Source organism: Eschrichtius robustus, chromosome 18, assembly GCF_028021215.1.
Source record: "Eschrichtius robustus isolate mEscRob2 chromosome 18, mEscRob2.pri, whole genome shotgun sequence".
Lineage (NCBI taxonomy): Eukaryota > Metazoa > Chordata > Mammalia > Artiodactyla > Eschrichtiidae > Eschrichtius > Eschrichtius robustus.
Genome location: NC_090841.1, coordinates 11,831,711 through 11,853,463, shown reverse-complemented (window position 1 = coordinate 11,853,463; position 21,753 = coordinate 11,831,711). Strand labels below are relative to the sequence as shown.

Sequence of the window (21,753 nt, the reverse complement as noted above, 5' to 3'; positions counted from 1 at the left end):
TTATTTAGATTGCTCTCTCTTTTGCCTTTTTATGGACTGGGGTGAATTAAAATTTGTTTTAATGTTTTAAATTATTAGTGATTATTTCTCCTGTAATTTCTGTTTCATGAAAGTTTCAACTTTTAATGTTATAAAGTATCTTTGTTTATATTGTTTACTGCTTTTTTGGCTTGAATTCTAATTTGTCCAATATTAAGATCATGATTCCTGCTTTTTTTTCATTTGTATTTATATAGTATAGTTTTACTCATCCTTTTATTTTCAGTACTTTTACATTTATTTTATAGCAGATATGTTTGGTGTTAGATATGTCATTTTGTTATGCTTCCTGAATTTTCTGGATTTTTAAAAAATTTCCATTACATGTATTGTTCTCAGTTTTAATCATACAGTTTTTCAATATTTTGTCAGCATTACAGTTTTACCTGCTTATCTTCGTAACTCTAAAGGAATAAGAAGTCCTCTATGTGTTTAGGAAGTGTATTTCCCTACTCTGAGCAAGGATAAAATCAGCATATTTACTCAAATTTTCCTCTCTCTTAAGCCATCCAATTTTATTCAATAGGCCTGCATTTCTAATTTGTCAGCTTACATGGATATCCTTTGACTCTCTGAACTTTGTCTACTTGCCTCCTTTCCCTAGTCCTTTCTCAATTCATTATAATGGTAGCATTTCTACCTTATTAGGGCATACAGAAAGGGAATTCCAGTCTGTTACTCTAATTCAAACACTTGTCTTAGTCTTAGTTTTACTGTTAAATTAATTCAGTGTTCACCAGTAGTACTTGGCTGTAGTCTGTCCAGTCAATCCTAATTGGCTGAACTTAATCCACAAGCAATTTTCTCAAGAATTATTCAGAAAAACAGTTCCTTATACAGTTAAAAATTGTTTGGCAGCACCCTTTTTATTTAAAGAATACTTTGGCTTCCATTTCCTTCACTTGAGTATCTACATCTTCTATATTGAAAGTTGTCATAGAGAAGTCTAAGGCCAGACAATTTTTTTCCTTTAATTTGTGCACTGCTGAAAAAAGAACTTTTTTTTTTACTTATATTTAAATCCAATAGTATACTTTCATACTGACCATTTCAGGAAAATTTTTCCTGGTACACAGTATGCCCTTTTAATACTGATGGCAAAATCTATATTAGGACCTCACTGAATTATAGCTTTAAATATTTGTTTAGTTACATTGTCTGCTTTTCTTATTTGGAAACTCCATTTATGCCATTTTTGGAATTTCTGTGCCTTCTGTATCAATCATTTTCTCTTTAATCCTTCTGAACTCTCATATATTCATCCACACACATTATTTGCTTTGTTTTCACTTTTATCTTCTGTGTATCTTACTATGCTATCCACAGAGTTTCTCTTCCTTGAGTGTCCTCCAATTCCATTTTTGTGTGATAGCTTTTTCCACCAATTTTTTTCAAAATTTTCTTAGCTCATGATTCAAGATTTCAGTGATATTCTACCAGTTCTTTCAACTTCTTGAAATTCTGTTTAGTAGCTGCCCTTTCTCAGAAGCAATTCATTTATTTCTTACTTTTTTAACTTATGGTAAAGTTTTTAATCAAACTTATTGTGTACTCCATAGCAGTATTTTCCAGTGACTGTTCTTCATGTACTGGTTAGTTTTGTTTATCTTTTCCACATTTCTACATTTTAAAATGTGTTTTCTTGACAATTTTTACGAAGTTTCATATAGGGTTAGAATCCTTTATTAATTATTCCCAGTCAATTTCCTTTACTTAACCAAAGTTAAATGAGTGATCATTATCTCTTCTTGTTAATGGTGCATACGCTCTCACTCCCAGTATTCTATCACCTAGTACACTTAGAGTTCCTCGGATGCACATTACTCTTTTCTACAATCCTGGTTTTGTTGAACTATTCCATATATATATATATATATATATATATATAAAATATCTCTGTTCTCTCTTACTTAACCACTGATTTGGTACCAAAATGAAAATAATATCTACTCTTTTAGACTATTTAGCATGTTAGAGATGTTTTATCTGAATGTTGTGCAGTTTTCATCAGTGTTATCGATAAACTCTTGGTAAATCAAAATACCAAAAAAATTTAGCAATTCTAAAGTTCTGAGAGGAACCCCACCTATCATTACTAAACGGCAGTACTACTTTCTTGGGCTCATTTGTGTAGAAAATGGATTTATACAAGACTATTCATGCACAGGACAACATAGTATGAAAAATACTCATTATATCAGCAGGTGATTTTTAAAAGCATCTAAATTCTGGACTTTGGGTGAAAAAAGAGATATTATAGGATCTTCAAATCACAATAAACCTCAACGTTAGAAAAGAATACAGACAGACATTAAATACTGACTTAGCACGTGAGCAAAAGAGCAGCTCTCAGGGAGACCTCAATTTCCCTCTGTCAAGAGAGTTTTCTGTGAAATCATATCCCTATGTGTTTTATTTTATTTGATGAAATATTTTATTATATCCTTAAAAGAACAATATTTTCTTTCCAGTAGGCCAATAGGAATAAACCATATTACTTAAATGTGATTTTGTTCTATAAACTACTATTAAAAAACCATTCTTTCATAAAATATTTTTACAACTTTTACCACAAGAAGTTATTATTTTCCATTGTAAGATCATTCCAGTCAAATTCATGTGTTACAAACCTAGTAGAAATACAGTTTCAGTAGATATTTCTACAATTCATTGTGAAAAACATCAACTTACTTGTGACCTAAATGCTTCAGAAAGTATCCCAGAACCTTCAGAGCTTGAACCCAAATACTTTCACTTTTAGAGGCCAATAATTTGTAGATTACCCTAAAATATATAGAAATAAATATTTTGAGCACTTACAAATATTAAAAATATAAGCACTGTATACTTTACAAATAAACTATAAATATATAAAACATGAAAGACCTCTCAGGTTTTTAAATTCTTTGAAAAAGTTGGAAATAAGCACATTAATTTTCTTTAAATTTGGACTTCAAATACATCCTCAAAAGGACAGTGTGATTGGTTGTTCATAAGTATTGCCTCCCAGCACACTAAACAACACTTTCACTTTTAAGATCCATGCTTAGTTAAGCCACATTTCCTCTTCTATTTGAATTTCCCCTGACATTCGTACTTAATGACCTTTTTTCTTGGTTATGGCTAAACGGACCATGGGTACCTACCTGCCGAATTATTTTTCTTTTCTGAGAATTTGGAATGAGTTCTGAGAAACAATATCTAGTCTTTGTTGGGCTCTTGAATTAGGAAATGATTTAAAAGAGAAACTAGAGGACAGCCTTGTTTTGTTCACAAAGGTGAGTCTATATACAGAAGGAATAAAGCAGCTATACAGGAAGTCGCAGAAGAAGCAAACTTGTTTCCTCATAAATTTCCAATTCTTGGTTCCTACCCTAATGTGTTTCTACAATAAACTAACACATGACCTAACTTACACAGTCACTTCAAATCCTATATAACAGCAGGGTCATATTCATTATAATACTTATATGTACTTCAAAAATTTTATCTCATTTTTTTCAAAAAATGAAAACAAATATTTTTTCTATAAGGTAGAAGGGGGCAATAATAACTACATTCTTTTGCAACTAATTCTACAATTTAAGAAGGTTCTCTGAGGGTGGCAGTGGTGACCTTATAAAATTAGGGTGTGCTTTATTCTATTAAATATCTTTGTGAAACTTAAAATGCCATTTTATATTTTGAAGTGAAGTAATATAGGCTGAACACAAAGACAGGTAAGAGAAGATGCAGTATGATTTTCCTGTCATTTCAGTGATATTAACAGAGGGGAACAAATAACTGAAAGTTAATGACATCTATTTTATGTTTAACAGTAACTTAGACTTTAAAAAAATAAAATAATACGTTGTGGATAATACTTTTTAAAAATTATACTACTGAAGAATACATTATGAGAAGAAGTGAACTCTACAGTGATTATTTCCTTCAGAAGATAGTTTTTTGCAAAAGCCTCAAGTTCTTAAATGAATATAAATTTACACTGAAGTATATTTTCAGAACTTTTAAGGACCAACAACAGTAATGAAAAAAAGACAAATATGACAATAGAAAAATTATACATGTCAAAAAAAGAAATATTCAGGAAATCATAACAAAGAATATTCAACAGCAAAAATAATCTTGAAAACCAAAGTAAAACCTCACAGCATAAAAATACGACTATACTCAGATATGTAACCAGAAACTCCCACAGAATTCATATTCTCTAGGAATAACTGAGTTAAAGGGGTAAAAAGGTATAAGATCCACCTTAGATCAACAGAAATTATGATTTAATATTCGAAATATGAAATCATCTAAGGCCATCAGACATCTGTGCTACATAGGATTTTTTTCACAACCAGACAAGTATTTCTTACAAAAACGAAGATAAAGTATGAATAGGAAATTTACTGACAAATCAGTTAATGACTGTTTACTTACAATATAAGACAGGAGAATCCTAATTCATTTGCTCCAGCTTACTATATTCAGCCAGAAAATGATCTAAACTATGTGAAAAAAGAAATTGTCTATTCTTTTCTCTAAAGATTTTCAGATATAAAAATATTACATTTTTTTACGTTCAGTTCAGTATCACCACAAGGTCTTCCTTAAGTCCAGTTAAAATATTACCAGAATTAAATTAAGTTCATTCTTTATGTTCATTTCTTAGCATGTTTGAATTATAATTAATCAAAAATTTCCCCATACATAACTGTCACCCTTTAGTACCTATTTTCTAGGATACAGAATTTAAAATTTTATATCTAATAAGCCTATTTTTTCCATATTCTAAACCAGAGCCGACACTCTCTACATTCTTTTTAAGTGGAAAAACTAAAGTAGCACATTTTCCATGTTTGTGATTGTTCTGAACACACTCGTTAACAATGTGACATGTTCGGCTGGTGTCAACCATGAGCAACAAGGCCTTTGTACTTATTGTGCTCAATCAATCTTTTCATGTTATACATTTAAGATACTATTTCAGTCCTCTAAAGAGCTTACCAAATAGCACTCTCCCTTGTAAGATCATTATTTCCAGTGTGTCAAAGGAAAGCAGAATTCTATTTTTGCATTTCACCATATTAACCAATCAAAGGTTGGTGTCATTCATGAGGGTAATGAGTATATTTTCAATTGATTTCTTAATTAATCAGTTAGTATAATAAAAAAAGCAGGTACTAGGATCTAAGTTCAAGGATACTAAGTGTTCAATCTAAATATAATTTAAGGAGAATGAGTGTAATTGTTTGTATTATATTATTAGGTTGAACCATATGAAATTGCCTTTATTTTGGTAAACTCACTTAAGTTTCAGCAATTTCATACAGTTCAACCTCACAATAAAATACATTCGTAGTTGTTAATAATTAAATGTACAATCCTCTTGTTTAAATAGATTAGCAACCCAATGGGTTGTAAACTCAAAGGTAAGAGTGGTGTCACAAATTAGATATCCACATAGAAATAAAGTGATTGCTTCTCTGATTTGAAAAGAAAGTCCTTCAAGACTAGAAAGTTGTTATTTGCTGATATAAATGGCCAAGTAAAAGAAGCACTAATAAAGTCCCTTGACATTTACTAATATATTATTTCCAAACTCTTTTTATAACCTGTGGAAGTTCACTGAGGTACACATGGCATAACCTAGATTTCTTATTTATTCAAATAACTCAGACTCCAGAAAAATAATAAGGGAGACTCCTTAAGGGGCTAGGTTTTAGGTTTAAGTTAATAAGAATACTAACCAAGAAACTATGTTTTACTTATCTACATAATTACTTTACAATCACCATAAGTAAAGTTAGTTTTCAAATTCTTTTGGTTTTGGCTTCTTGTTCCAAAATATTTCATCTCCATCATTCCCATCACACTGCCACTGTCCTAGCTCGTCATCTCTAACACTGATGAATAAAATAATCTCTCTACTGATCTTGCTACATCAGTTTTGTCTGTCTCCAACTCATTTTCCGCACTGATTGTAAATCTAGCCAAATGGAAATCTGAGCAAATCAGTTTTGCGTTCAAAATTCTTTAGTTTTCATCACCAATAAAATAAAATCTGAACCTCTTACCATTATATGGATCTTTCAAACCTGGCCACTATCTAGCTCTTGAGCCTAAACTCACAGACTTTTCTTGAGCTCTCTTTTGTCGAAATATACCATGCTCTCTCATCTTCTTGACAAAATATTTGCTCTTCCCACTGCTTAAAATGTCTTTACTACAGCAACAACAATATAATTACTCTTCTTGAGACCCGAGACCCATTTTCTATACACTTCATCAGTTTTCTTGAGTATTAGAAGATTAATAACAGCTTTCTCCATCTATTCCCTTCTTATGTGTAAGATTTTGCTATATACACTCAAAAGTTAATTGAATAGGGATTATTCTGGGAAGCACAACTGTACTCAATTAAAGCCTACTAATAATACTAATATTATAGTCATACCTTATTCCATTTCTTTGATCAAACGCTGGTATCATTGAGGCTGGGTGTTCTGACATTAAAGCCACTAGTAACTGTAACACATCATGAATATTTTCATCCTGCATAGTAAGGATCATCAATACTTATTTAGTTATAAATGTTTTCTAATGCATTGAATAAAATTATTAAAATAGAAGACCCAGACCATGTCCTACCTCATGCATTGTAAGCAGGTAATTTAATATACTCTGAAGTTCATCTTCCTTGACCCCTCGATCCTAATTTTTTAAAAAATTAATTAATTTAAATCTAAAATTAAAACTTTAATTAAAGACAGCCATCAAAATGATCATTTTAAAATAAAATATGGACAACTTAAAAGCAGTGATGCTTTAATTAAAATATGTAGATACTTCATAATTCATAGGCTATATTATTTCAAGTTAAATAAGTAAATATTTAGAAAATTGTACCTATTCTTCTAAAGTTGCTAATATTTGACTGACTTCACTATAAAAAATTATATTTTGATCGTCTAAATATATTAATATTACTATTTTCTAATCATGTATTCTTTTTTTAAAATAATGCAAATTACCATAAAACTTTACAATATTAATTGCTGTGTATTTTACCTTTATTTTCTATTTATCTTAATCTTTTAAAAATCCTAATGTGATAAAACATATGTCTTCTCAAACAGGAACACAGATCATTTTCTAAAATGAAATCTTCATGCTCAATTTTTATGTATATGTTCCTTGTCCATTTCTGCTACACCCCTTAGGATAGAGGACCTCAAAGAATATTAACACAAAGTGAAGTTCAACAGAAGTTAATACTAAGATTTACAGAATATTGAAAACAATTCATGAATTAAAGGTTGTAAAACTAATTTTACAATAATGATTTAAACCCTGCCAAAACATTCTTTTCATCTAATATACTGTAATTTTGAATTACATAAAACTGTTTTACCTTTAATATAAGCTGTTTCAGGAAAAGTAACATAAATGCCCGTAGTGATATAATTTCTTTTTGTGATGGCCGGGGACCATCTAGAATAAAACAGAAAATAAAAAGAAAAAACAAACAATAAAACCCCTCATTATTATTACTTAATAATAAGTTTAATGCAATTATGTCACGATATTATGGAATACTTTAAGTTATATTCATTATAATTATCATATTTCTTAGTATTAATTCTCTACAATTTCAATAATAGAGAATATAAATATTATTTTCAGATTTTTGGCAATTTCAAATTTTTTACTAAATGCCAGATTTGGGGGAAAGAATTACTTTTTAAAAATTATATTACTATTCATTGATAAATAAATAATATCAAGTCTTTACATGGATACATTTCCCTACTTTTATTAACTTAATAGGTTCCCTTTTCCCCCTCAAATCCAAGTTTTCCCAATATTTCTTCCGCCTTCTTCTTACCTGTCTATGTTTAAAATCATTCTCCATTTTCATCCGCACATTATAGAACAAACCATAGAAAAGTGACACTCTATGTAATTATTTGTTTTGAAGCTTTTTTCTTCCATGTCACTTATATACACAAAATACGTATTATGATGACACTCAATTAATTCTTATGAGTCAATAAATGAAAGTAAGCATGAACAGTTACCGTGTCCATATCATTTCCAATAGAACACCTAAATTTCAAAGTAACTAAGTGCAAATATTTAATTACCAATAAAAATGAGAATATGCCATGATATATATATAATATATAATATGCAGTAATGAAATTATACCTTTAAGAAACATAGCTAGAACCATGAAAGTCCTTAAACATCAAGCCTTACTTGAAGCAACCCGGATTTATATAGCTTCTGTATAAGTTTTAATCTATAATCCTTTTATGTATAATTTATAGCATCCGCTTATTCACTCCACAAATATTTATGTGTAGATTATTACACATCAAAACAAATTATCCCTTAAACAATCCATTTCATCTACTCCTGGGAAAGAAATCTCTTTCCCATTTCTACATTTGTTGCCCTACTCCTGCCAATAGTGTACAAAGTACTCTCTCCCTCCTTACCAAAACTTGCTATTATTTTTGTTTTTTAAATATTTTCATTGTGAAATACAGTACACATACAAAAGACACACATTTACAACTTAATTATTATAAAATGAACACCTGTATAACCACTTTTTAGGTCAAGAAACTGAACACTGACAGCAGCTTGGCAGAGAAACCTATCAACCCTTGGTGTGTAGGTAAAGGAGCTGCGCAGAGTGGAGGGTAAGGTCCTGATTTATATCATATGCAGATTTCTGATTTCTGTTGTGTAAATAGATACTCCCTCCATGACTGATTTCAAGTTCACGCCACCAATGGTTTGACAACCAGCTCATCAAATATCTAATAATTGGCAGTGGCACCAGCCTGCTCCAGCATACAATAAAGCCTCACCCTACCCAGCTCTCAGCTCTGAGCCACACTCCCCTTCCTGATCACATCCCCTACTCCATCTCCGTAGAGAGAGCACCATTATTTTAGTAATAATTTCCTTACTTTTATTTATAATTTGGCCACCACTTAATGAAATTGGACAAGTGTTATACTATCTTTGTGCATAAGTGTTTTTTATTGTCAGGATGAGGACAAAAGCTCTTCGTCATAGGATATTTTGTGAGGATTAAATGGATCAACATATGTAAAGGAATTAGAATAGTAACTGGTCCATTTTAATTGTAAGCACTCAGTATACTTACTACTGTCATATATTGATATTACACAATGTAAATAACAAAGCGGTAAAGCACAGTAAAAAGTAATAAAGACTCAAGAAAAGAAAAGGTATAATAAACATAAAATTGAAGATGGGGTTATTTCTACGGCTGGAAATGGGACAAATGTCTGACCAAGGATAGATATATACAGGCTTATGGTAATATTCTATTCCTTAAGCTTGGTGATACTCATACGAGGTTCATTATATTTACAAGGCACAGGGACCTGCAGAAGCAGCAGAGGCCAAGGAGACACAAGGGGCTGGAAAGAGCCAAGGAGGCAACTAAGTCTGGCAGGATCTTCGGGTCAGGGTGAGGAGACAACAGAGGCCAGTAGTATGGTCAGTGGTAAAGAAACAACAGGGGCCAAAGAGGTGAAAAGGACCATTTTAAGTCAGAACCGAAGATGGTCAGAGCCAACTGGCAATGTCAAAGCTGAGAAGGTGATGGTGTGTGGGTAAGAATGTGGGTTTCATAAAGTAGAATAAGTAAATATATTAAAAATATTAAAGATATGGGAGCCAGATTTCTCAATATTGAAGGAAGAAAGTTGTAAAAATAATCAATTTGAGGCTAGACTGACCCATGTGGTTTCGGATTGGGATTGAAGATACTTGTGTGAACTCATGGTTATCAATACAGATAGATCAGTTTAGATGTATGCATATACATATATATGTATTTGCATTTAAGCTTATATTTCCTAGATCTGTCCAACAAGAATGCCTAGAAGCAATGATACCCAAAGAGCAATAAACACAATAAGCACACCTATCGCCCAGATCTTGGTTTCTTAAAACCATATCTACAAAACAAACCAGGGCTTCTGAGATAAGGAAAATAAAAGATGAACCAAAAATATCCTACACCAGAAAGCAAGGAAGTACAAAAAAATTATGGATGTTTGTCATAAAGACCCAAGACTCATGTGAAGGGGCTCCTATTGGCCAAACCTGGTACAACTTGAACATCAAAATAAATAAGGATACAACTCAGGGGATAGCCTGTACACTAAATCCATGCAGCCGCTGTTTTTTCTTTAAGTTTCACTGGAACAAACCACAGCCATTCACTTATGTACTGTCTGTGGCTGTTTTTGCAATACAGTGCAGAGCTGACCACTTATAAGTAGAGATCTATGGCTCCCTAAGCCTAAAATATTTACTGCCTGGCCCTTCGCAGAGAAAGCGTGCCAACTGTTGATATAACACCAAATTAAACAGGAATCCATGAAATTTACACTGACACTAAGAAATGAACAAATAAATTAGTAAATGGAGGAGAAAAACAACTTCTTCCTTACCGTAGAATTCAAACTAATAAATATCTCAGAAAATGTTGCCATTTAGCAGCCATCACAGTAAAGATCAATTCTGACAAGAGTCGTCAATGAACTAAAACCAGTGGGCAAAAGTTTGCTGAAGAACAGGATGTTTACGTAGTCTCAATGTATTTCTCCACCAAATACTTAAGATTACAGAGGAGAAAGTGGAATTTTACAGTAAAGAACCCTGGCAGACACCAAAAGTTAACATCACTTGTAAAATAATAGGACAACTCAACATCATGTGCCTCTTGTAATGATAACATTGAGACAGCATTGTTATGACTTCTGTGTGATTCCTTCTAAAAATGAAAAACCTAAATCATCATGAGCAAATATCAAATAAATGCAGATTAAAGGACATTCTAAAAAATTGTCTGTATTCTTCAAAAATGTCAAGGCCATGGAAGACAAGGAAATACTAAAATAACTATTCTAATCGAAGAATATTACGGTGACAAGGCAACTAAATGTCATGCATGATCCTCAACTGTGATTCAGGGAAGGAAGAAAGACTTTTTTTTTCTAGAATGGATATTATTGGGATAATGGGTTAAATCTGAATGGGAGCTTTGTATGAGATGATAGTATTGTATTAGTGTTAATTACCTGATTTTAATGGTTGCTCTTCATTAACTCAAGAGAGTGCCCTTACCTTTTAGGAAGTAAATATTAAAGTATTTAGGAGAAATAGGGCATCATACCTAAAATTTATTCTCAATTTATTCAGAAAAAAATGCATATGTTTATGTACATGTTTATATTTACATAGAAATAAAATGGTAAAGTCTAAATGGTAAAATATAAAATATCGGGAAATACGGTGGGGGTATATAAGAATTCTTTGTACAATTCTTGCAACTTTTCTGTAAATTAGAAATTAATTTTTTGAAGCAGATATAAATATGTGTGAAGATATGATTTGTCTAGAGTAGAGAAAACTCAGAGTGTAATCGTAAAAACTAGGGCTCTGAGTCAGGCAGACGTGATTCAAATTTTAGTTCTGTTACTTTGTAACAACTTTCAGTTTCCTAAAATGCAAAATGGGAGTGATATTAACAATGTAGTTATATATAGATATAGCCCTATGTGTATGTGTAAATATGTCTATATATATATATATATATATATATAAATACATTACATGTAAATGATTAAACAAGATTAACATGTAGGGTGCTTAGCACAGATTCTAACTCATGTTAAGTATTCAGTTAATTTTAGGCATTCTTAAGTCTAAAAGCAACGGGAAAAAACCATAAATGACAGAATAGAAACCCGAGTGTGAATAACACAATTTTAAAAGCCCATCAGTAAAATGAAAGACAACGTAAGCTAATAAATGAATATTAGAATAGTAAAATGTCATTTTACCCTATCAAAAAGATTTTTAAAAAATGGTAATTGCTATTATGAGTATGCCGAGAAAAAAGCACACTAACGTACCACTGGTGAAACTGTAAGCTAGTACAACACTTCTGAAAAAATTCACAATATTTATCAGGATACCCTTTCTCAGTAACTGTAAACAAATCAAAGATGGAGGGGAATAATTATATACAAAGAAATAGATCACTGCATTATTTATAGGATCAAAACTTTGGAAACACGTAAGTGGTGTATCCTCTTAGATTACTATGTAGATCCAAGAAAAAGAAAAGAAAATCTGAATTCTGTAAAAGAGTTAATATATTTCACATATTTATGCAATGAGAAATAGTGGAAGATCACACACCCAACTTGCAACAGTAATTACTCCTGGGGTTTGGGTTATGAACAATTTTTTTCTTCTATATTATTTTATTTTCTATAATGAGCATATAATTAGGAAAATCGGCAATATTTTTAAAACAACACAATGCACTGAAGAATTAAATTAGTTTCTACTTTACTTAGAACAAAGAATGAAGTTTGGGGAAAAAATACAAAGGAAGGCAACAATCTCAAAATGTTTAAACGACTATTGGAACACACTGGCCATGAGCAATATCATTCATCTGTTTTTAATATTATGATTATATCACAACAACCATATAGGCTAAAAGGTACAATATTATTTATTTTCACCTGTCTTTATTCCAAAAACTTAATACGAAAGCTATAAGCTTCTTCTTAATCACAAATAATTCTCAATATACCAGTCTACTACACAAGAAAGACAATAGCTCAGTGTTAATTTCATAAGCATGCACATCTGTTCACTATAATAGTACTTAGGATATAGAACAATCATAGTACAGACAACGTAGAAGTATTGTACTTACCTAAACCTTTGGGTGCAATGCCACTACTGTCGGCAGGATTAATGACCCAGTAGTAATATTTTAGTGTATGCATTAGCTGTAATACTGTTCCTACTCTGCGTATGGTGGTGTAAATGGTAGCAGTTCCAATAAATTCAGCAGACAAATAAGTGTATAGGGAAAGCTGAACCTAGTACAGAATATTAACAAAGCATTAAAATAAATTTAAAATGCCTCAAGTGTTTATATTATAAATATACATTCTATTCTAATTTAAACGTAAATCATTAAAGGCCAAGAAAGAACCATTTATTATGAGGTGAAATATAACTATTTATTAAGTGTTATTTATATTATAAAAAGAAAATAATCTGGAATCAACACATCCCAATAAAATTTTACTAAAGGTAATCTAATAGTTATTAATAATAAAATAATTTTAAATGATTCAATAATTCCATTGAAATTATCCAATAGGAAGATTAAATTATTTAAAAGGCCAACTAGACTAAAGCCCTTAATCAAAGTACACTGCAGCAGTTCAAAGGAACAGAACCTAACATCAGCCAGCTATATCATATTTGGAAAAAAATATATATTGTTGTCATAGATCCTAAAAGTTCATGTAATTTCAAATTTTCTTACCTATTGCCACATTATCAGAATCTAGCATGGAAGTATACAGATGACAAGTTTAAACACCATGTTTAAAGAGTGAACAAACTTCAGGTCCGAGTTTTAGCACAATAATTAAAATGACAAACCATAATAAAAATTAGAACTTTAAAGTTAAGTGGGAGATTTGAAAATTACATAATGCAGCTCAAATTCATGAAAATGTCCCTCATTATTGATTTCTACTAGAATATAAGGAGGCTAAATTTAGGTATGCAAAATAATAAAAATTTTATGTTTATATCTAAAAAAATCTTATGTATAAATTTCTTTTTTTTTTTTTTTTTTAACTTTTTTGGGTTTATTTATTTATTTATTTATTTATGGCTGTGTTGGGTCTTCGTTTCTGTGCGAGGGCTTTCTCTAGTTGCGGCAAGTGGGGGCCACTCTTCATCGCCGTGTGCGGGCCTCTCACTGTCGTGGGCTCTCTTGTTGCGGAGCACAGGCTCCAGACACGCAGGCTCAGTAAATTGTGGCTCACGGGCCTAGTTGCTCCGCGGCATGTGGGATCCTCCCAGACCAGGGCTCGAACCCGTGTCCCCTGCATTGGCAGGCAGATTCTCAACCACTGCGCCACCAGGGAAGCCCTAAATTTCTTTTAAAAAATATTTTTACATATCATGATAAAAACTCTATGTTCACAATACAAGGAATTTTCCAGTCACAATGATGACAATTATCATGATGTAATTAGTCACCTGCTATTTTTTCTTTTCCTAGTCTTAATAATCAGTGTACCAGATTCTCTTTCTTGGAAAGGTATGAATCACATCTAATGACTTCAGAATGCAGTCATTACATCAAGCCTAATTGTTTTATCTTTTTAGTGTTGATTTTCAAGACTTCCTTGTACATTCTGAATGTTACTGTTATTTTCTCCAACTTTTTATTTTGAAAATTTTCAAACAAAAAAGTTATGTAACTATCATAATAGATTTACCAGCTGTTAATATTTTTCCACATCTGCTTTATAGCTATTATATTACAGATATAGTTGTATAAATATATTTTGACTAATGTTTGAAAGGAAGTTGCTGACACTCAGACACTTCACCACTAAATACTTCAAAGTAAATCTCCTAAGAATAAGGACATTCTCCTACAGAGAGCATAATACAATTCCTCCACTCAGTAAATTTAACATTTATGCAATACTAATATCTAATTTTCGGTTCATATTCAATGTTTTCCTCTTGCCTCGATAATTTTTGACATTGTAAAAAAAACCTCCTAATCTATCATCTATTTATTGACATTGTCTCTGAAGATCATTTAACAAAATTTTTAATTTTGATATCATCAAATGCACTAATTTTCCCCCTAAAAAGAGACGTTTTGAAGGTCTTACTTAAGAACTTTTTGGCTATCCCCAAACTGCAAAGATATCTTTCAACGATTTCTCCTATTAGCTTTATAGTTTACCTCTCAAATTTAGGTCTTAAAACTAAGTGCGTTTCACCTTTGTAGAGGGTAAGAAGTACAGCTTCAACAATTTTTAAGCAACCATTACTACTATCTAGTTCCAGAACTTTCTCATCACCCCATAAGAAAAAAATTTTTAACTATAGTTTCATTTATTTTAATATTTACTATTTTGATTTCTAATACTACCTAACATAACTGCTTCAAACTGACTGTAAAACAAACTGAAAAATCCAAATGCTTTCTACTGGATAGTTTAGATCCAATAACTGTAATTTATATTTATAATTTATAACATTACACTAAAATAAAATGAATGAGATAAAAATGTATACCTTTGCAGGTGTATGTATCCAGATGGCTGGGTTGAATAAAATGTGATCACAAAGCTGCTTCAGCAAAGGTGCTCCATGAGATAAACCATCAAGGTATTTTGCAAAGGATAAAAATTGTTCCAGGACAGCTCTAGTGATATGAACTCTTGATGACTAAAGAAAGAAAGCAGAAATTCAAGCTGAAAATATACAGATATAACTTTTTATACTTTCTTTGCTATTCAAAATTTAATTATATTTAGAAGCCTAAGATTTTAAGATAATTCTCTAAATGATAGTTTGTTATTTGTGGCCCATTCTAGGACAACTATAAATAACAGCTCAGGTTGAACAATGCCACTCTCAACTCAAGCTAAAGAAATAAAGTAAGTTATGGATAAGAATGGTTTCATTCCATTTGTTTAGAAGTTGACTAACAAGAAAAGATCTTAGAAAATTAAAATGGAGTAGAATTACTGTCATGATAATACATACACACACACACACACACACACACACACACACACACACACACACACAGACACTGGGAAAGAGAAGTGCTTTCACTAGCTAGAAACCAAAGTAAAAATAAATTGACCCTACCATTCCGATGAATCATTTCTTCCAAAAGATAAAAATGAGTTGCACATTGACAAATGCAATGCATCCTGCTTCACATAAAACATTCCCAACCTTTCAAATCCATAGTATTTGAAAAAGAAGATCTCACTTCCCTGGAAATACTGTCCTCCTTTGGCTTTCATGACCCTCAGATTACTCTTCAGTGTCTTTTGCTTAAAAGATGGAAACTGCTGAAGATTATTTCTTTGGTCTTCTCTTCATAAATACACTCTCCCTAGATGATATTTTATGCTTCCACGGCTTAATATAACACTATCTCTATGCTGAGTACTCTCATCTAGAATTTTCAAGTGTCATCACAGTATGTAACCTATCACCAATGGTATTTAGATAAACAACATACCTTCCAAAATTCAAACCAAACCTCCAAGCTGCACTGTCCAATACAGTAGCCACTAGCCATAGGTGTCTACTGAGCCTTTGACATGTGGCTAGACCTAAGTGATAGGTGCTGTAAGTATGTATGCACTGGATTTTGAAGATTTAGAATGAAGAAACAATGCAAAATAACTATTACTTTTGTTGTTGTTGTTGAGTCTATGTTACAGTGATAATATTTTGGATATACTAGTTTAAATAAAATATATTATTAAAATTAATTTCACCTGTTGCTTCTTACCAGAAAATTTTAAATAGCATATGAGGCTTGCATTATATTTTAATTGGACATGTTACACTAGAGTATAATCTCAGATGAAAATATTACAGAGAAAATGCTCTTCATAAAAACTAGTAATTCAAACTCAAATATCAAAAAATATATCTTCCTATGCAAATCGTTTTTTTCCGTCGGCTCTGATACTTTTTATAGTATCACCATCCACCCTGAAGAATCCCCTACACGCAACCCTAAAGCACAGGTCACATCACATCTTTATCTCTATGATCCACTGATTGAATCCAAATATCAGTATAGGATAATTAAGGTCTAAAAGGGACTAAATTCTCTTACCAATCTTACTTCCCATATGATTTGCTTACATTCATCATGCTCTTAAAAAAGGGCAACTCAATAAATTTGACCTAAACGTGCCATGCATTTTTTCCATACTTCTACATAAGGAGTAACAAACTCAAATGACTACAATATGCAGGAATTTAACAACAATGTATGAATTAGGATAGGAGACAATAAAGAGTAGTGAGGACTGCTTAAGGTACCTAAACGAAATAAAATTCAAAATTAAAAAACTTGTCACTGAGTCAAACAAAGCATTTCTTTGAGCCAATTTCTCACGCACGCCAGACTGCTTCACCTGCTATCTCTATCATGCTCCTTTAACTTGTAAAACCCTTGCATCCATTGCATTTCCCTTAAAGGTACAGCTCAATGCTTTTCATTTAGCCATTCAGAAAATATGCATGTTTGGCACTTACTGTTTGCCAGGTACTCTCCTTGGCACTGTGGAAAGAGTAGTTAAGAAAACTGAAAAAAAAAACCCAGAAAACCCTGCCCACATAGAACTTACATTCTAAGAGAAGACAAGGACATACAATAAATAAACTAAAAAGGTAAAATATGTAACATGTTAAATATAACAAGTGTATGAAAAGAACATGAAGTGAATAGAAAATTTGTAGAAGGGAGGTTGAAAGAGGTTTTACTGAGAAGGTGGCATTTAATCTAGTTTGAGTAAGGCTTGCAATGATTTTCTATTAGTAGGCCATGTGTTTGACAAAACACCAGCGGTGAGTAGATCAGCAATAGTCCAAAAAAATTCAAACCAAGCCTTACAGCATAACTTTACATGAAAATTTCATAAGATGGAGGAAATGGTCCTAACAAATAACTGTTATTACAAGGGGGGAGGAGGACAAAGACAAATAAATATTTGAGTTAAAAAAAAGCAGATTGGTCACTCATTTTAAAAGAACTTTAATAAAAAACAATACTGCTTTTAAATTCTAAAATATTTTATTTTATTCATGTTTAGGGGAATAAAAGTAAGAGCAATGGTTATTTAAAGCTTCAGCCATCTCCTTCACTGGTTATAATTTCACATAGCTTATCTTATACATTTTATTTTTATTCAGTAATAATGATTTCAAGAATATTATCTGATACAGTCTACTTTTATGCTTAAAACCCTGAAACAGAACAGTTAGAACCTGTTCCTAAATAGTCTTATCAGATTTTGGCCTATAAAAATTGTCATGTGTTTATAAAAACACTAAAGTAATATAAAATCAGATTGACCACTATGAACATATTCATTTGAGGAATTAATTCATAATCTGGAAACCAGTTTTAACTTTCTTCATGTTATTAAAAGATATGCTAGAAGCATCACATGAGGCCTTCCATATTACTAAAATAAAATGTCAATTTATTTTTCATAGCAATTAATGCTGTTGTATATAGCAGTTTTTAATTATAAAATTGATCTTCAGGAAACATTTTTCTAAAATTGTATTTTTTTATTAGCCCACTCAAAATCCTACCAGGCATAAAATGAATGTTCTCTTCAATAGCATGTTACCTTTACCTATAAGCACGTAGTACTTATTCCTTCTGCTTTGTGTAACTGTTATTCACATATCTTTCTTTCCTTAAATAAAAAAGGATACTATCTTATTCATCTTTTATCCATCTGGTATCTGCTATAATTCCTCAGTAAATGGTTTAACTGAATTCATGTCAAATTCAAGAATAAATTAAGAATAGAACAGATAAGATACAACACAGATTAGAAGAGGATGGAAGAAGGACATTCAATTTTGTTTTAATGTGTTTACTTTGATTGATTGCTTGAAAATATTTTTTTATTTTGAGATTTGCTTTCATTTTCTCAAGCAAAGCTATTTTAAAAACAGATATACTTGGATAATTTATAGTTATAAATCTGTAAAATGCAAGCTCTGGAATTTAAACTATATGACATTACTTTTGTATGGCAACTGAATACATAATTTGCAAGACGTACTATATGAGGGGTGACTAAACATATTTGGAAGCATAATCTGAGAAGCTAGAAAAAACAATGATAACATCTACTCCTGAAGTAATTAAACCGAATAAGAGCAATGGATGTTACAGAGAGAAATTGCTACTAAGTAAAAAGAGGTCTTTCCCACACTTAGAGCAGACCACAACAGAATGGATTGCCATAAATGTTCATTTGTATTACAGAAAACATTATATATATATATACATATATATACGTATATGTGTGTGTGTGTGTGTGTGTGTGTGTATATATATATATATATATATATATATATAACATGCATTATATATTAAGCAAATTGTGGGAAATTATTTCAATTAGTTAGAGGTATATCATAAAGTAGTATCCATTTTGCTCCTCCCAGGACACCAAGATTGAGCTCCAAATAGCCTAATCCAATGTGAATCACTTATGTGTGTGTGTTGTTGTTGTTTGGCAGGGGCAGACAATGATTAGTTCAGATATGGAGCATAAAAATTTTCATGATAATATTAGGTTCAAAGTAGACCAAGACCTAAGCTGACCAGTCAAATTGGAGGGAAGGATCTTGTTCAATAACTGGGAGAAAGGAGCTCTCTCTCTCTCTACCCGGATGTGAAGGCTTATAGCACCAAGTCTGCCTGGCAACCTTGTATGACCACAAAGAATAACAGCTATAGCATAAAATCATGACTATAGGTAGCAGAACAGACATATAGAAAAAAAACCTGGGTCTCTGATGACATAATTGAGACTCAGACAACCAAACCCTGAAGTCCAACTTACTGGATATGTTTTGCTGGCCGTACTGATCCACTTTCCAACCTTCCCTATCCTATTTCTGTGCTTGGGATGCTCCCTTGTCTATTGACTTCCAGTTGGGTTTGACTAGTTAGAGACTCCAGCAGGAAATTAAAGGATAGAAAGAAAATGAAGTTTGGGGCATTCATCTCCTTGGCTTCACCCCTTCAGGTGAGTATACTATATTCCTTTCTATATTCCTTTATCAAAGACCACACTCTAGTCAGGCACACTTCTCCTATAGTTACAGTAACTTTCTATTTGAGTTATGCTAAACACTCATTCCTCTCACCTCTTCAAACTTTGCTGACTTCCCTTAACAATGCTCACAACTTGTGAAGAGCCTTGCATTAAACTCCTCTCAATAACCAAGTTTGAGTATGGCATCTGTTTCCCACCAGGACTATGACTGATAAGCCGCCTATCACTAGATTTCCAGTTACATTAGCAAGCCTATTTCCTTACTGTTTAAGCTATTTGAATCAATTTTTTATTAACCACAACAAAAACTATTGAATGCATCAAATTACCTCTAAGTTTTCTTCAAATTTATATTTTGGCAAAATAAGACAAAACAAAAATACCTTAAAAGTTTTTTCGTGAAACAGTCTAAACATGATGAATAAGATGGCCTCTCATTAGACTACCTTCTTTGATAATTAATTTATATCTTCCAAGACAAGGAGATAAAGCTAAGTGACAGCTAACCATTAATTTGTTATTAGTTGATGATAAAATAAAAATGGAACCTTATTATCTATACTACTCACCTGACAGATGATTATTTAAAAATAAAACGGGTGAACATTAATCTAAGAAAAATGAAAAAGGTGTTCTTTTATGTAATCAGATAACTATGTAAGTCCTTTTTATTTATTTAATTCAATTCAACAAATATTTATGGAAGCAGGCACACTTTTAGGTAGAAGACACAACAATAAGGTAAGAAAAAAATGTCCCTGCTTTCATGAAGCTGAGGCCTACATTCTAGTGGAAGGAGGCAGAAAATAAGTAAAAAAAAAAGTCAGACTGATGCTATAAAAAATGAACAGAGTAGGGAAACAGTCACTGATGGTTACCAAAGGAGTACTATTCTACTTAGAGTGATCAAGGAAGACTTCTCTGATAAGGTGCCATAAGCAAAATCCTGAATGAAGTGTAGAATCAACCCATGTGGATATCTACAAAAAGAATTACCAAAGCAATGTGAAAAGAAAATGCAAAAGAACTGAGAAGAGCAAATGCTTACTATTTTAGTTTTTAAGGGAAAGGTCTGCAAAGAGGCCTTAGAATGGTCACTGTGGCTGCAACAGAGAAAGAAAGAATGAGAATGGTAAGCGATGATGTCAGAGGTGAGAGACATAAATTTACTTTGAGAAGGATGGACTAGTAAGATCTGGCACATTTTCAAAGGACTAGTCTGACTGCAAGCAAAAAATGGACTGTGAGTAACTCGTGGTGAAAGATGATGATGGCTTGAATAAAGATGGCATCAATGGGCATAGAAAGGAGTAGAGTACTAAGTAGGAACTAGTCATTGATTTTGGATATGTTTTGATACTAAGACAACATAAGTGGCTGCCAGTATGAATTTAGTGCATGAAAAAGAAGAGTCAAAAAGAATTAACATTTTTGGTCTGAACTACTTGTTGAATGGTAATGCTAGTAACTAAGACAGAGAAGAGTAAAGGACGAAGGATTTGAAAGGAAAATCGAAAGTAACAGTTTGGATAATTTAGATCTGTGAAGCTAATTAAACATCCAAGTGGAACTGAATTCAAAGGAGAGGTTGTAGTTGGATATACACATTTGAGAATAATGAGTATTTGCAGAATAAGGAAAACTAAGGGAATAGTAAGCTCAATTAAAGTGTAAACAGAAAAGTGAAAAGGTTTCCAGGATTAAGCACCAGGACACCACAGTCTTTAGAATTTTAGAAAGAAGAGGAGGAACTACCAGGAGAGAATTAAAGGAGGCCAAGGAGGTAGGAAGAAAGCAAAGAAAGAATGCTGTCACAAAATACAATTGAAGAAAGCATTTCAAGAAGGAAAGAATGTTAAACTAAAATGTTGCTAAGTCAAATAAGATGAAGACTTGAGAATCATAAGATTTAAGAATACGAAGGCTATTAGTGACATTGATATAAGTCATTTTAAGAGAAGCATAAGGACTAGAA

At 31.8% G+C, this 21,753-nt stretch overlaps 1 protein-coding gene across 3 annotated transcripts in view; it reads right to left on the bottom strand.

Moving 5' to 3' along the window:
* The window catches only part of NBEA (neurobeachin), a 607,091-nt gene that overhangs the window by 457,382 nt on the left and 127,956 nt on the right, over positions 1 to 21,753 (bottom strand). For all 3 annotated transcript variants that reach the window (XM_068526405.1, XM_068526406.1, XM_068526407.1), the window contains exons 12-17: positions 15,229 to 15,381; positions 12,818 to 12,986; positions 7,442 to 7,521; positions 6,679 to 6,741; positions 6,485 to 6,582; positions 2,731 to 2,823 (exon numbers count right to left, since the gene is read on the bottom strand). In XM_068526405.1, coding sequence (XP_068382506.1) covers positions 2,731 to 2,823; positions 6,485 to 6,582; positions 6,679 to 6,741; positions 7,442 to 7,521; positions 12,818 to 12,986; positions 15,229 to 15,381 — 656 coding nt within the window. The remainder of the gene's footprint in view (positions 1 to 2,730; positions 2,824 to 6,484; positions 6,583 to 6,678; positions 6,742 to 7,441; positions 7,522 to 12,817; positions 12,987 to 15,228; positions 15,382 to 21,753) is intronic.